Below are 12,860 nucleotides of genomic sequence, written 5' to 3'. Positions count from 1 at the left end.
TCACCTCAGACAACTACGACGACTCTGAGGAACGGATCACAGGCGGCCGTAACGGGTACGGGGCCAAGTTAACGTGGGCGACAGGTCGCATTTTCATGCAGAAACATCTTTTCTGAACGTTTCACAGTGGAGTGTGGGGACAGCCAACGGGGCCGGAGGTTCTCCATGACCTGGAGGAAGAACATGACCAAGACGGAGGAACCCACAGTGTCTTCTTACTCTGGGAAGGACTTCGTCAAGGTGACGTTCAAACCCCAACTGGCCCACTTCCACATCCGCGAAATCCCTGCTGGCATGTTTAAGCTTTTTGAAAAACGCGTCCTAGATCTTGCCGGGACCTGTGGGATTCCAAACGTCTGGTTGAACGGCTCTAAGGTGCCGGTAAAGAATTTCAAGTCGTATGTGGAGCTTTACTTTCCTGATAAGGGCTCGCAGAAGACGAATTCTCCGAGCGATTCCGACTTTGAGGAAGAGAACAAGAAGCCGGACGGCGCTCATATGCTCATCCACGAGAGAATGGCGCGGTGGGAGGTGGTCTGTAGCCAGTCGGAGTCCGGGCAGTTTCAGCAGGTGTCATTCGTCAACTCGATTTGTACGTCGAAGGGCGGCCAACACGTAAATCACGTAGTGGACCCATTGGTGCAGGCGATTCTGGACAAGGTGCGAACCAAAAACAAGAAAGGAATGGATGTGAAACCTGCGCATGTCAAGAACCACCTCTGGATGTTTGTCAACTGCCAGATTGTCAACCCTACTTTCGACAGTCAGACCAAAGACACCATGACCCTGAAGCCGTCTCTCTTTGGCTCCTGTTGCCAGCTCTCTACGCGCACAGTGAACCAGGTTCTCGGCAGCTCCGTTGTCGAGACTGTGCTGCTCTGGGCCGCCCAGAAGGAGGCGGTGGATCTGCAACGAAAGCTGAAGGCGGCCAATACAGGACGGCAGAGCCAGATCTCCGTGCCTAAGCTTGACGACGCCCTCCTCGCGGGCACCAAGCGCAGTCATGAGTGCACTTTGATTGTAACCGAGGGGGACTCGGCCAAGACCAGTTGTCTGGCAGGATTATCCGTCGTCGGCAAGGAGAAGTTCGGGGTTTTCCCTCTGAGAGGTAAACTGCTGAACGTTCGAGATGCCAGCCACAACCAGCTGCTGGCTAACGAGGAGATCCAAAACCTCATGACAATTATGGGCTTGTCCGTCAAGGACGAGGACAAAATGGACGTCAAAGGCCTACGTTACGGAGCTATTATGATTATGACTGATCAGGATTTCGACGGCAGCCACATCAAGGGTCTGATTATAAACTTCATCCATCGATTTTGGCCGCGATTGATGCGTGTTGATGGGTTCGTCTCACAGTTTGTCACACCTATTGTAAAGGTGACGCACAAGGTGCAGAAGAGTCGCGGCGAGGCTTTCTTCACTCTGAAGGAGTACCAGGAGTGGCTAGACCGCAACGACGGCGGCAAGAACTGGACCATCAAATACTACAAGGGCCTTGGCACGTCCACTGACAAGGAGTTTAAGAATTACTTTGCCGCCATCGACATGCACAAGATGACCTTTGAGTACGTCGGGTCTGCTGACGGAGAGGCAATTGACATGGCATTCAACAGTAAACGTGTCGAAGACCGCAAAGCCTGGATGATGGGGCACTGCGATACAGACGTTCTCGATCACTCTCAGTCCATCGTCTCTTATCAGGAGTTCGTCAACAAAGAGCTGGTGCAATTCTCAAAGTACGACGTACAGAGGTCTATTCCATCGGTGCTTGACGGATTTAAGCCTGGGCAAAGGAAGGTTCTCTTCGGTGTCATGAAAAAATCGAAAGGATCATCAGCGGAGTTCAAGGTGGCCCAGTTGTCCGGCTACGTGGCCGAGCACTCCGCTTACCACCATGGTGAGGTGTCAATCCAGCAGACGATCATCAACATGGCGCAAAAATTTGTTGGGACCAACAACATCAATGTTCTGGAGCCTTGCGGTCAATTCGGATCTCGGAGCTTTGGTGGAAAGGACGCCAGTGCAGCTAGGTACATATTCACCAAGCTCAGCCGTATAACACCCAAGATTTACCACCCCGATGATGAGCCTGTTCTTAACCGTTGTTGTGAAGATGGGCAAGCCATAGAGCCGCATTTCTACATGCCAGTCATTCCAATGACCCTCGTAAACGGTGCCGACGGAATAGGCACAGGGTGGTCCACCTTCGTTCCAAACTTCAACCCGCGCGACATCATAAGCAATCTGCGACTGTGGTTGGAGGACAAGGCTATGTACCCGATGAAGCCCTTCTATAGGAAGTTCAAGGGCACTGTTGAGATGCAGCCGAAAGGTACTGGCTTCGACCTCATCGGTCTCTACGAGGTGCTTCAGACAGGTGGCGAAGAGAGCCCAGACGGCGAGGTCGTTCTGCGCGTCACAGAACTTCCTCCTCGTATTTGGACAGAAGACTACAAGAAGATGTTGGAGGAAATGCGAAAGGAGTCCGACTCTCCTGACCCGGTACCGGCGCCTAAAGCTAAGGCCAAGGCCAAGACGAGGGCCAAGGCCAAAGCCAAAGCCAAGGCGAAAGCCACTGCGCACCGCAAAAGTCTTGGCATCTTGTCGTTTTTAGATGCATCCTCCCATGAGGACATCCGCTTCGACATCACTATGACCAGGTCGCAGTTCGAGAAAGCCAGCGCGATGGGGCTGGAGAAGGTGTTCAAACTCAGAAAGTCCTTCGCTGTGTCCAATATGACCCTCTTCGACCGTAACGGGAAGATCCAGAGATACGCCACCGAACTGGACATTCTCAGGGAGTTCGCGAAGGCTCGGATGGAGTTCTACCACCGGCGTAAGGCCTACCTGCTTATCTCTCTGGTCAAGGAGTTGGAGGAGATGAGCAACCGCGCACGCTTCATTAAAATGGTTGTGGACGGTGAGCTGGTGATCAGCCGAAAGAAGAAGCAAGTGCTCATGGAGGAGCTGTACCGACTGGAATTCACTCCTCACAGCCGAATCGTTGCCAAGTTCAAGCAGGCTTACAATGACATTCTGGGTGTTTCTGCCGCAGCCGAAGAGGAGTCCTCCGACGAGGAGGACGCTTCACAGGATATGAGAACTGGCGACTTTAACTACCTGCTCTCCATGGCTCTCTGGAACCTAACGTACGAGAAGGTGGAGGAGATCCTGAAGGAGACTGAAAAGAAGCAAGCCCAGTTGGCTGCCACAAGATCGACGGAGGCCAGTGAAATGTGGGAGGAGGACCTAATATCTTTGGAGACGATGCTGGACCGGCTTGAGGCCGAGGACGAAGAGCAGAGGGAAGAGGACCGCAAACTAAGGAAGATCCACCGACTCTCCGTGCGAGAGGCAAAAAAGGGCCCTAAGCGCCGAGCCAAGGCCAAGGCGGCCAGGAAGCCCCGACAACAAGCGGAGGCATCAGGTGTCACCAGCGGCATCACATCTCTGCTGACCTCCAACGCCCCTTCACGGACCGTGTCGAAGCCAACCTCTCCCAAGTATGGACTGTTCGACAGAGTACGCCAGGGACAGACGCGCCCTGCTCTCCACGTCGACGACCTGCTTGGAATGCTGTCTGACTCCTCGGACGACGTGTCGAGACCAACAGCCAAGCAGAGTAGCCTATTGTCCTTCACCAAAAGCTCTGGCCGACCCACCTCATCTGTGCCAACCTTGTCAAAACCCAGCTCAAGATCTGCGAACTCCGAGTCGCCTCCTGCGAAAAGGCCTGGGCATCCAATATTGAAACCCTCAAAGAAGGTCCGCAAAGTGATAGAGTCCGATAATGCTCCCTCCGAGACTCCAGAATCCGATGATGCCTCCTCTGAGTCATCCGAGTTCTCTGACTCGGATTCCCTTTTTGATTCCAATTAATGTTTGTCGTTAACTCAGAAGTAGCGCGCACACAGACCTTCGGCCCCCGTCTCGAAATAGGTCGAGATTGGCACCGCCATTTGCCGGGAAAACACGCCTAGACACCCCAGCAAACTGCCGCCGATGTAGGACGAAAACTGGCGCGTAACCCAATCTTCGCTGGCAATAACCCTCCAGGTATTGGGAACGTTGATCGTAGATTCGATAGCCTGCAGAACGACCTCCGGAGAGGCGGAGTGGTTGTATACCGTTCGCCACTTCCGACAACCTTTCACTGCACCGGGCGGCAGCGTTGAGGGTTGCAGGCCTGAGAATACGTCTTCTTCTCCGTCGTCGGCAGCTCGGTGTTGGTAGGCGCTCACGAAGCTCAGGAGGGAAGGTACGAAACCCGGCAGCATCGACGCCCCTCCACACACCAGCACGCGTGAGGCGCTGGCCGCCTTGTCCGCTTGGGAGAGGCTGCCAACAGTGCCCCACACCAAGTCATCTGCGCCGCAGACGTGGCGAAAGTCCTGCAACCAAGGATATTCCTCAGTCCAGTTATTCGGAACAAAGTGCAAGGTCGGCAAGGCCTGACACATGTCCGCGTCGAACGAGATCTCGCTGCCATCAGGCAGCTGGTAGCTCTCTGCGAATTTTGAAGCGCCGCCGTAGGTGGGAGGGAAGAAGGCTGGAAGGCGTCAGAGAGGAATATTGAGATCACTGTTCGCACCGTTACTGGGCAACGGTGACGACCGCGCCCCCTTGTACTGCGGTTGATATTCCCCGGCTAGCGCCGTGAAGGCACGGAACGCAGCATGGGGCACGCATCAAAGTCAACAACTTACCTGGCCCTGAATCGTCTTCCACAATGGGGGGAGCAAACGCCAGTCGGGAAGCTACCAGGCCCTCACATACCGTCTTCATAGACCACTGAGCGTAAGAAGGCGTTACGAGAGGCAACGGAATCGTGCCGTCGGGTGCGTATCTGTAGAGTGGTGGAAGGGCGGAGGTGGTGCCGCCAGGCCATAACTCCACGGAGTCGTTTTCCAATTGTATATGCTCTAGCGTTGCTCGGCACATCAGATCGCCACCCATAGCGGAGGTGCGCACTGAGTGAGGCGCTACGTAGCCTTCCACGACAGCACAGGAACTGCTATGGCTAGCGCCCACATCCAGACATACTCCAGACACATACGCCGCAGCATACATGGACAGGCTGGCTCTCTTCTGGAGGAAGAGTGCAGGCGAAGCGCAGCCCTCGTACAGCAGCTCGACCATCCGATGTCGGAAACCTGCGTCGTGCTCCGTAGGTTCCGGTACCACCACCGGAGGTGTGTCTGGCCTGTCGGCGCCGAGCACTTCGTCGACCAGCAGGAGGATGCCGTCAAGATCAAGATTATGCGTCTTCGTCGCATGGTCATAGGAACAAATCTCCACCAGATCAGTCTTGTCGATTTTCGTCAGTGGATCCAAAGGGAAAAACCCTGCTGATCTGACCCAGTTCTGGCTCGCGCTACCACGACCGCCATCGCAGAGGAGGCTGACAGCAGAGGGACAGTGCTTCAGCATGCTTCGATGGGTGGGCGAGATGCCGAGTGCAGATAGCTTGCGGGCATGCTGATTGCTCCGCGAGTCCAATTCGCCTATCAGCATCTCTTGCCCTTCACGTGAGCCTGCTGGCAGGCCGTAGGCGGAAGGGTGAAACAGCTGCGGCGCATCCGAACCCGCCTGTCCAATCTTCACCGAGTGGGTGCCGACATCCAGAATTACTGCATGTCTCACATGTCACGGCCTCACCCGGAGTTGAATTGGTCGCAGCGACCTTCATCCGTCTGCCCTACGACTTAAGATCAATTGTCTTATTATGCGCGAGATCCTCGACCGCCCTTAGAATGCTTCTCTGGTCACTGAAACGTCTTGATATGGTGTCCTACGAAAATAGCAGTTCTTATCATGGACGGTCTTGAGTCTCTCTTCAGCCAGCAGGAGTATCAGGACCTCACGGTGAACTTCTCAGATCTTGCCGTCTCGTCAGAGAACAGGCCAGCATTCGAAGAGGCGGTTAATTATCCCATCGCTTTCACTGTCAGATGTAGTCGTGCAGCTTCGACCGACTTCGACAAGACAGGGTTGGTCGTATGGCCTGCATCGGAGCGCCTCTCTCGGCTTCTCTTGGAAGATTACGGTCATCTGCTGGCGGACAAGCGGGTGTTGGAGCTTGGGTGCGGCGCTGGCTTGGTGGCCCTAGTTGCGGCTCGCTTCGCAAGTTCTGTCATGGCTACAGACGGAGACGCACAGGTGGTGCAGATGGCTTGCGGTATGCCGGACAAACCTCCAAACCTGGACTTCCAAGTGTACGAATGGGGTGCCTTCCTAGGCGAGTCCTTTGACGTCATTGTCGGAGCCGACGTGGCTCATTGGCCTCACGCCGTGCCCGGTCTGATCACCACGATAAAATCCTACCTCCGTCCCCAGGGAGTATGTTTCTTGAGCGGCACCAACCGTGGATCGAACCAGCTTGAATTTGTGCGCAACAGCCTCACTGCTGCGGGGCTCTCACATACAACTGTTGCATCCAAGAGCACATCATGTGATGACTACATTTGGAAGGTGTGTCATGTTTAGTGTTAAAACGGTTACCAGGTTTCCGCGTCATAAGTACTGTCTGCCCATCCGTTGTCGCCTTCCGCTGGCGCACCCCAGGTATCGGCGTTCTTGTTGCCGGCATCGAAGCCGTGGTGGCTTCCAGTGTTGCCACCTTGATCTTGATCTTGACCCCAAGCATCGGTGTTGCCACCTTGATCTTGACCCCAAGTATCGGTGTTGCCACCTTGATCTTGACCCCAAGTATCGGTGTTGCCACCTTGACCCAAAGCATCGGTGTTGCCACCTTGACCTCCGGCCCATCCATCATTGCCATTCTCATCGATATACGCTGGCTGTCGGAAGACGTCCAGTCCTTCGTCCTTCTGGAAGTCGTATTCAGGAATGATTGCTTTATAGAGTTCTTCCTCCTCCTGCTTCTCTCTCTCTATTTCCTCATCGATATTTGCCATGTTACCGTCGTCTTCACCACGTAGGATAGCTGGGATGGCCTCTCGCTGTCCACACCTAATCATCAGCTTGCAGATGTCGAAGCCGATGTTAGCGACGTCAGAGGGAAGCATGAAGGAGTGCACCTCACCCGCGTTCTCCTCGCCCAGTCGGCCTGACCTCCCAGCACGATGAACATACTTGTCGTCGCTGTTTGGGAAGTCAATGTTGATGACATAGTCCATAGTCGGAATATGGATGCCGCGATGAAGGAGGTCAGTGCAAACCAGTACTCCACCAGACTGCTTGAACTTACCCACAATTCGGCGACGCTCGGCCCAATCCTGCTCGCCCTGGATAAACTCAACGTTGTTGATGCCCGAAAGGTAGCCCCTCTCACGCAGGTAAGTCAGGTTAGTCCTGATGTTCACGAAGGCCATAATCTTGCAATCCTCCTTCCGCGGGTCGGTGTCCCTAATCTCTTGAATCAATTTCGGCAGTTCGGTTTGGTAGATGAATTCCTGATCCTCATGAAGGTGGAAAACGTGCTTCCTTTGACGTACGATTTCAGTGCTGTCAGAACCCACGTCTACGTGTAGACACCGATTCCCTCCAAGTTTCTGTGCTTCGTTGATCACCTTCTGCGGGAACGTAGCAGAGAACAACCCGAGCACTCGTCGGTCAGGACAGTGCAGATTCACCGTTCGTACGATATCAATGAAGTCCCGGCTGTCCAGTAGGTCGTCGAATTCGTCCAGGATGACTGTGTCACAGTTGCGAAGTCGCAGAGAGCCTCTGTTCACCACGTCGATCAACCTGCCAGGCGTACACACTGCCATGTCGCCCTCAATGAACTTGCGATCTCGATCCCCAACGCGTTCATAAGTGTATGTCGTCTCTTCCCCGCCAATCACCTTCGCTACGTGGAAGAGCTCGGCCGCCTCGGCCGTCTCTCCAACGGAGAAATTCCTCAAGGTCGCCGCGACGTCGAAAATTTGCATTGCCAGTTCCCTGGTGGGAACAACGACAAAGGCGTACATCTCAGGCCACAGTCTCTTCTCACTCTCCGCTGCTTTGCGGGTTCGGCGGCAGGCGAGAGCCCGAGTCAGGCAAGGCACCAAATAGGACAGGGTCTTCCCCGTACCTGTGGGGGCAATGGCAAAGATGCTCCTGCCCTGCAGGAGTGCCGGAACAACAATGCGTTGGATCGGAGACGGATCCCAGTTCCTGTCAGACAGGTACGCATTTACGAAGCGAGGCACCACGCCCTCCAACTCGCTGAAGTTGCTGATGGGCTTTGGAGGGTCTTCCCCTCGATGAAGGACAATGCCATCGCGGTAGAGGACGGCGCGGGCGTCACAGGACACGATTTCTCTGTCGGGCCAACAGTTAAGGGGTTCGAACTCCGAAACGATTCCACCTTCCAGCTTCCTCATACGGAGTTGGAGAGCCTTACGCCCTGCCATTTGAATCATCTCACGCATGTCGGGACCCTCGCGGATCTCAGGAACAGGAACTTCTGCAACTGGTTCTTCTACGGGTGCACTTTGCGGCAGGGGACTAGGTTCGCGCTCTGGGCTGCCAACAGAGCTAGAAGATGACACGTGTCTTTTCTTTATTTTCTTTGACTTGGTTTTTTTCTTCCGTCTGTATTCAACCGAAGAGTCCTCCGTAGTATCCTTGTAGCGGCGTCGGTGACGGTCTCGCTGACGCTCGGGGAAGGAGCTGTCAGACGTCAGACGTGTGTGCTTACTCCTGTGTTTCCGTGGCGCGATTTCTTCACTTTCAGAAGAAAATTGCTTCTTCACTCGACTTTTGCGTGACTTGCCCTCTCCCTTGAGACTGTCGTCTCGTCCGTGCTTGCTGAAATCTCTTGGCATCGAACAATCAATAATTACATATTATTCGGATTTCTACCCACACGTCACAGGCATGCTGCAGCCTTGAACCTGGTCACATTAATTATCATAGATCAAAACTCACACCGGCACATCAATGGTACCGCAATTTGAGGACTTGCCAAAGCTCTTTTTCCACAAGCTCGTGATGTGTTTTTCAAGCTTCTCTGCAGGGAGGGGGCCGAGTCATGTTTATTTTTCTACCGGCAAAAGGAATCGGTACACGCGATGCGAGGTGCTGTCGCTGCTCCGTCGTTCCTCCAAGACTCTAAACTACAAGCTTCGAGACGTGCCATGCTACTTATGTCGCACATGGGCCCCTGAACATGTGGACCCCTGGTTTTGGAAGAGCGTGTATGCGTCAGTTGACAGCGTAGGCGCCTTCGCCAACGTTTCGAGACGCCGGTGGCCGCGTTTTCAGAAGGTGGTTGTCGAGGACGTCCAGGTGTTCAGGGAGCGTCCGGAGATGTTCACGGAGGTGGTGGGCGTCCGCATTCACGATTCCTTTGATGAGATGCTGGATCCAGATGATTTGCCAAAAAGCGTCCGCGACGTAGACTTTGGACAGCACTACTCGCGGCCACTCCGCGAAGGCGCGCTTCCACCAGGTGTCCGGTCAGTGAAGTTCGGCGATTTCTGGGACACTGAGCTGGACGACGTCCACTTTCCTGTTAGCGTTACGAGCTTAACAATCGGACAGAGGTTCGACCTTGGGCTGAAGAACCTTCCCAAACGACTGACAAGATTCTACTGCAGCGCGAAAAGCAACACCACGCCTTTAGAACCAGGCGTGTTCCCCGAGACCCTGCTAGACCTGGCCTTACCTGGCCCGGGTGCAGGGCCGCTGCTCAGAGGTGTGATTCCCAGTGGAGTCAAGCGGTTGATGTTAGGCCGAGGGTACAATTCCCCGCTGAACGTCGGAGTTCTACCATCAGGGCTTCGACGTCTCGACCTGTCTCAGGAGTTTAACAGACCTATAGACGCAGGAGTGTTGCCTGATCGGCTACAGGTTCTCTATTTCGGCCACTCCTTCAATCAAAAACTAAGCCTCGATATTCTACCGTGGGACTTGCGGAGACTCCGGTTCGGTGACGCCTTCAATCAGAAGCTCCCGCCTCTCCCCAGCAGCTTGCGCGTGCTGCGTTTGTGCGGGAGCTTCGATCAGGCCATAGCGCCGGGTGTGCTGCCCGCCTCCCTCCGCGTGCTGCAACTACGCAACGCAAACCTGTGTCGTGATTTGCCCTTGGGCGCCTACCCCAGCCAGCTACGTGAGCTGGAGCTGAGTGACGAATTCAACGGCGCACTTCAAAAACTCCCAGGCACGATTAAGAAACTGTATTTCGGCCGCGGAACCGCCAGACGGGAACGAGGGTACATGCGTATCTTGACAGGTCCGCTACCCGCTGGCGTGGTGGATTTGTGTTTTGGATCTTACTTCAACCAATCGCTTGGCGATTTCCAGTTCCCCAGCTCTATCTCTCGAGTGCGCCTGAGATCTACGTTCGACAAACCGATAGAAGTCGGTGACCTCCCGCCATGCCTTCGCTACCTCTCCTTGGGAGACAGTTTCAATCAATCACTGGAGGTTGGAGTCTTCCCAGCAACTCTGGCGATTCTTCAATTCGGAGACGACTTCGACAAGGACATACCCGACGGCCTATTGCCCTCGAGCCTACGAGAGCTACGAATGCCGTGGAAGTGGAACCGGCCCCTGAGGAGAGGTACGCTCCCCAACTCTGTCGCAAAGTTGGTGTTCGGCAACGACTTCGACCAGCCGTTGAGCCGGGAGACGCTACCCGAATCCCTCCTCGAGCTGGAACTGGGTGACCACTTCAACAACACCCTGGGAGAGCTGCCCTGTCAACTCCACACCTTGCGCTTTGGCGAGTACTTCGACAGAAAGATCCCCCTAGGCACCTTCCCTGCGTCTCTCTGGGCGCTGGAGTTCGGTAAGCGGTTCAACAGCTGCCTTTACCCTGGCGTCTTCAGGGCGGGGCTGGGGTCCCTAACCTTCGGTTGCTTCTTCAACCGAGCCATTCTCCCCGGACTTTTACCTCCCACTCTCCGCAAGCTAAAACTTGGAATGAACTTTCGCCAACAGGTGGAAGACCTGCCGGAATCACTGCGAGTCATTGACGTCGATGCAGACTACCGCATCGAGATTGCCGACCTGCCACCTCAATGTTTAATCTTCAGATCAGCGTAAGCATTTTCTCCTGACACGTCTCACGGCTTCCCAGCAATAGCATGTGGTGTTAACATTTTTTCCAGTACAGAACAGCCTCCACCATCTTTTCATGATTTCTGGCGCGACCAGAATATGGTGAGACAACACACGACCTTAAGCACATTCGATGGATTGTAAATCAAACCGAGAACTACCTTATGTGATTTAAAAATCAAATCGCTCTTCCATTTTGTTCCTGACCATGGCCGCAAGTTTTTCGGCCTGGCGGTCCTCAGCGATCTCACTTTTGACGACGCCCAGGCGATGCAGCCAGAGCTCGAACGACTCGGGTGTGGCGTTGTCAGCGCCCCAGGCATGAGGACCCATCACTTGATTCTGGCACGTGCCGTCCTTGTAGATAATCACTGTGGGACAGTTGGCGTCCGGGAACTTCGGGATGACGTCAGACGAAATCCCTTTGCAGAACTTAACCTGACCGAACTTTCGGGCCACCACTGGCAACAAATCGTTCAGCAGCCGGCAGACATCCACACTATCTTGGTACAGGTGAAGGACGACGTAGCAACTATGCTTCTTACTCGCTTCCGTTACTTCCTGCACGAAGTCGGTTTTTCCCACGTGCGAAACGGAGCCAAACTTGTAGGCAGACTGACGTGCTTTTAATTCTACCAATCGCTTACGCCGCAGTGCAAGCAGATCGTCCTCCTCGATTTCGTCTTCCTTCTCGCTGAGATCGTCCAGTGTCAAATGTGCATGCTTGTCGACAGTCTCCATCACATCCAGCATCTCCTGTTGAAGCTGCTGCTCGGTTTTGACCTCCTCGGGCTTGGCGTAGTTGCCAAACTTGACTTGGAGGTCATCCCACTCTGTGCCGATGTTGGTCGGGTTGGTCGTCGACATAAATACAACTAATCAAGGCACAATTTTTTGCCGGTGATGAGAATCATCCACAGCGCTTCAGATGACTCCGTCCTTTCGCGTGAGTGCCCATGTGGCGATCGTATCAGCGCTCACTTTAGTCTTGGATGTGCAGGACGTCATAGCTCACATATTTGAGGAATCGTACTTCTGTTCTGAATTACAGAGACTCACACGGTCCGGTACGGAAGCGTTCTTGGAGGCGCTGGCTGCCTTGAACATTGAGGTAGTGCTCTTCACCGTCGATCAGCATGAGGTGTTTGAAGAGTACTTGGACAGCATTGACCAGCAGGGCATCATAGAGCAGTGCGTTTCAAAACGGATGACTTCGCAACGGCACGTGAATATTGCCGGTCAAGACACTTCAATTGCGTTCCGAGACGTCAGTATCTTTAACCGAATTCAGATTCTAAAGCTGGAAACCGTTCCTGAGATCGCGGCACTCCAACCTCTCAACTCGCTGACAATTCCAGCCTTCCGAGGATTCGAGTACGTTTTCGACCTCACCCTAATGCAACTCGTATGTTGGCTGGAGTGTGAGACAACTGTTGTGATCTGATTCAGTCGTGAAGTCGTACCGACTACCCGTCAGCCACTTTCTGACGTTCTACAAGAAGGAAGTCGAGACGTCGTTGCTCTATGCTCGCATGGATGAGCTGGATCTGACCCAATGCCTGCTGCCCTTCAGTGTAGGCCCTGTAGGTTTGGCAATTGCCAAAGAGATGCTTCCTGCTGAAGTCTACCCAACGTACGTGGAAGCTCAGAAGCGATCACTGCCTCTAGTCACGGACAAAGGTTTTGATATGAAGCACACAGACACCACCACCGGTGGGCTCGAGTCGAATGAATCCTTCCTTATGCATTTTGACTTGAACGACTCGGTCAGACGCTAAGCCTGAGGATCGAGTCCCTGCAGCAGTTCTCGGTTGATTGCCTCGTTTATGGGGTGCTGGAACTTC

The 12,860-nt window shown here is 54.1% G+C and overlaps 7 protein-coding genes across 10 annotated transcripts; 4 read left to right on the top strand and 3 right to left on the bottom strand.

Moving 5' to 3' along the window:
• Window positions 1–165: 165 nt before the first annotated feature.
• Window positions 166–3,882, top strand: KVP17_003470 (uncharacterized protein; the record flags this gene model as incomplete). The annotated part of the gene is made up of 1 exon (XM_068520785.1): window positions 166–3,882. The coding sequence occupies one exon, from the start codon at window positions 166–168 to the stop codon at window positions 3,880–3,882; it is 3,717 nt and encodes a 1,238-aa protein (XP_068372445.1).
• A 14-nt stretch (window positions 3,883–3,896) lies between these two features.
• Window positions 3,897–5,692, bottom strand: KVP17_003473 (uncharacterized protein; the record flags this gene model as incomplete). 2 transcript variants are annotated; one of them, XM_068520788.1, is made up of 3 exons in its annotated part: window positions 3,897–4,510; window positions 4,710–5,633; window positions 5,662–5,692. In XM_068520788.1, 3 exons carry the CDS (start codon window positions 5,690–5,692, stop codon window positions 3,897–3,899), a joined length of 1,569 nt encoding a protein of 522 aa, XP_068372448.1. The 2 variants fall into 2 exon arrangements, with proteins under 2 accessions (XP_068372448.1, XP_068372449.1); XM_068520789.1 differs by lacking the exon at window positions 5,662–5,692 and having other exon boundaries at window positions 3,897–4,552; window positions 4,710–5,517.
• A 125-nt stretch (window positions 5,693–5,817) lies between these two features.
• KVP17_003471 (uncharacterized protein) lies at window positions 5,818–6,489 on the top strand (the record flags this gene model as incomplete). Its single annotated transcript, XM_068520786.1, has 1 exon — window positions 5,818–6,489. One exon carries the CDS (start codon window positions 5,818–5,820, stop codon window positions 6,487–6,489), a length of 672 nt encoding a protein of 223 aa, XP_068372446.1.
• Window positions 6,490–6,500: 11 nt separating this feature from the next.
• KVP17_003468 (uncharacterized protein) lies at window positions 6,501–8,777 on the bottom strand (the record flags this gene model as incomplete). Its single annotated transcript, XM_068520783.1, has 1 exon — window positions 6,501–8,777. One exon carries the CDS (start codon window positions 8,775–8,777, stop codon window positions 6,501–6,503), a length of 2,277 nt encoding a protein of 758 aa, XP_068372443.1.
• A 115-nt stretch (window positions 8,778–8,892) lies between these two features.
• Window positions 8,893–11,001, top strand: KVP17_003472 (uncharacterized protein; the record flags this gene model as incomplete). The annotated part of the gene is made up of 1 exon (XM_068520787.1): window positions 8,893–11,001. One exon carries the CDS (start codon window positions 8,893–8,895, stop codon window positions 10,999–11,001), a length of 2,109 nt encoding a protein of 702 aa, XP_068372447.1.
• A 186-nt stretch (window positions 11,002–11,187) lies between these two features.
• On the bottom strand, window positions 11,188–11,883 carry KVP17_003469 (uncharacterized protein; the record flags this gene model as incomplete). The annotated part of the gene is made up of 1 exon (XM_068520784.1): window positions 11,188–11,883. One exon carries the CDS (start codon window positions 11,881–11,883, stop codon window positions 11,188–11,190), a length of 696 nt encoding a protein of 231 aa, XP_068372444.1.
• Window positions 11,884–11,944: 61 nt separating this feature from the next.
• KVP17_003467 (uncharacterized protein) lies at window positions 11,945–12,794 on the top strand (the record flags this gene model as incomplete). Of its 3 annotated transcripts, XM_068520782.1 has the most annotated exons (2): window positions 11,945–12,437; window positions 12,466–12,794. In XM_068520782.1, 2 exons carry the CDS (start codon window positions 11,945–11,947, stop codon window positions 12,792–12,794), a joined length of 822 nt encoding a protein of 273 aa, XP_068372442.1. The 3 variants fall into 3 exon arrangements, with proteins under 3 accessions (XP_068372442.1, XP_068372440.1, XP_068372441.1); XM_068520780.1 differs by lacking the exon at window positions 12,466–12,794 and having other exon boundaries at window positions 11,945–12,460; XM_068520781.1 differs by lacking the exon at window positions 11,945–12,437 and having other exon boundaries at window positions 12,549–12,794.
• Between the last annotated feature and the right edge of the window lie 66 nt (window positions 12,795–12,860).

The sequence above is a fragment of a genome (genome assembly GCF_019968985.1).
Source record: "MAG: Porospora cf. gigantea B chromosome Unknown PgB_NODE_660_length_12860_cov_113.75, whole genome shotgun sequence".
Lineage (NCBI taxonomy): Eukaryota > Apicomplexa > Conoidasida > Eugregarinorida > Porosporidae > Porospora > Porospora cf. gigantea B.
Note: the sequence above shows the minus strand (reverse complement) of the source record. Positions and strands in the feature narration are given on the sequence as shown.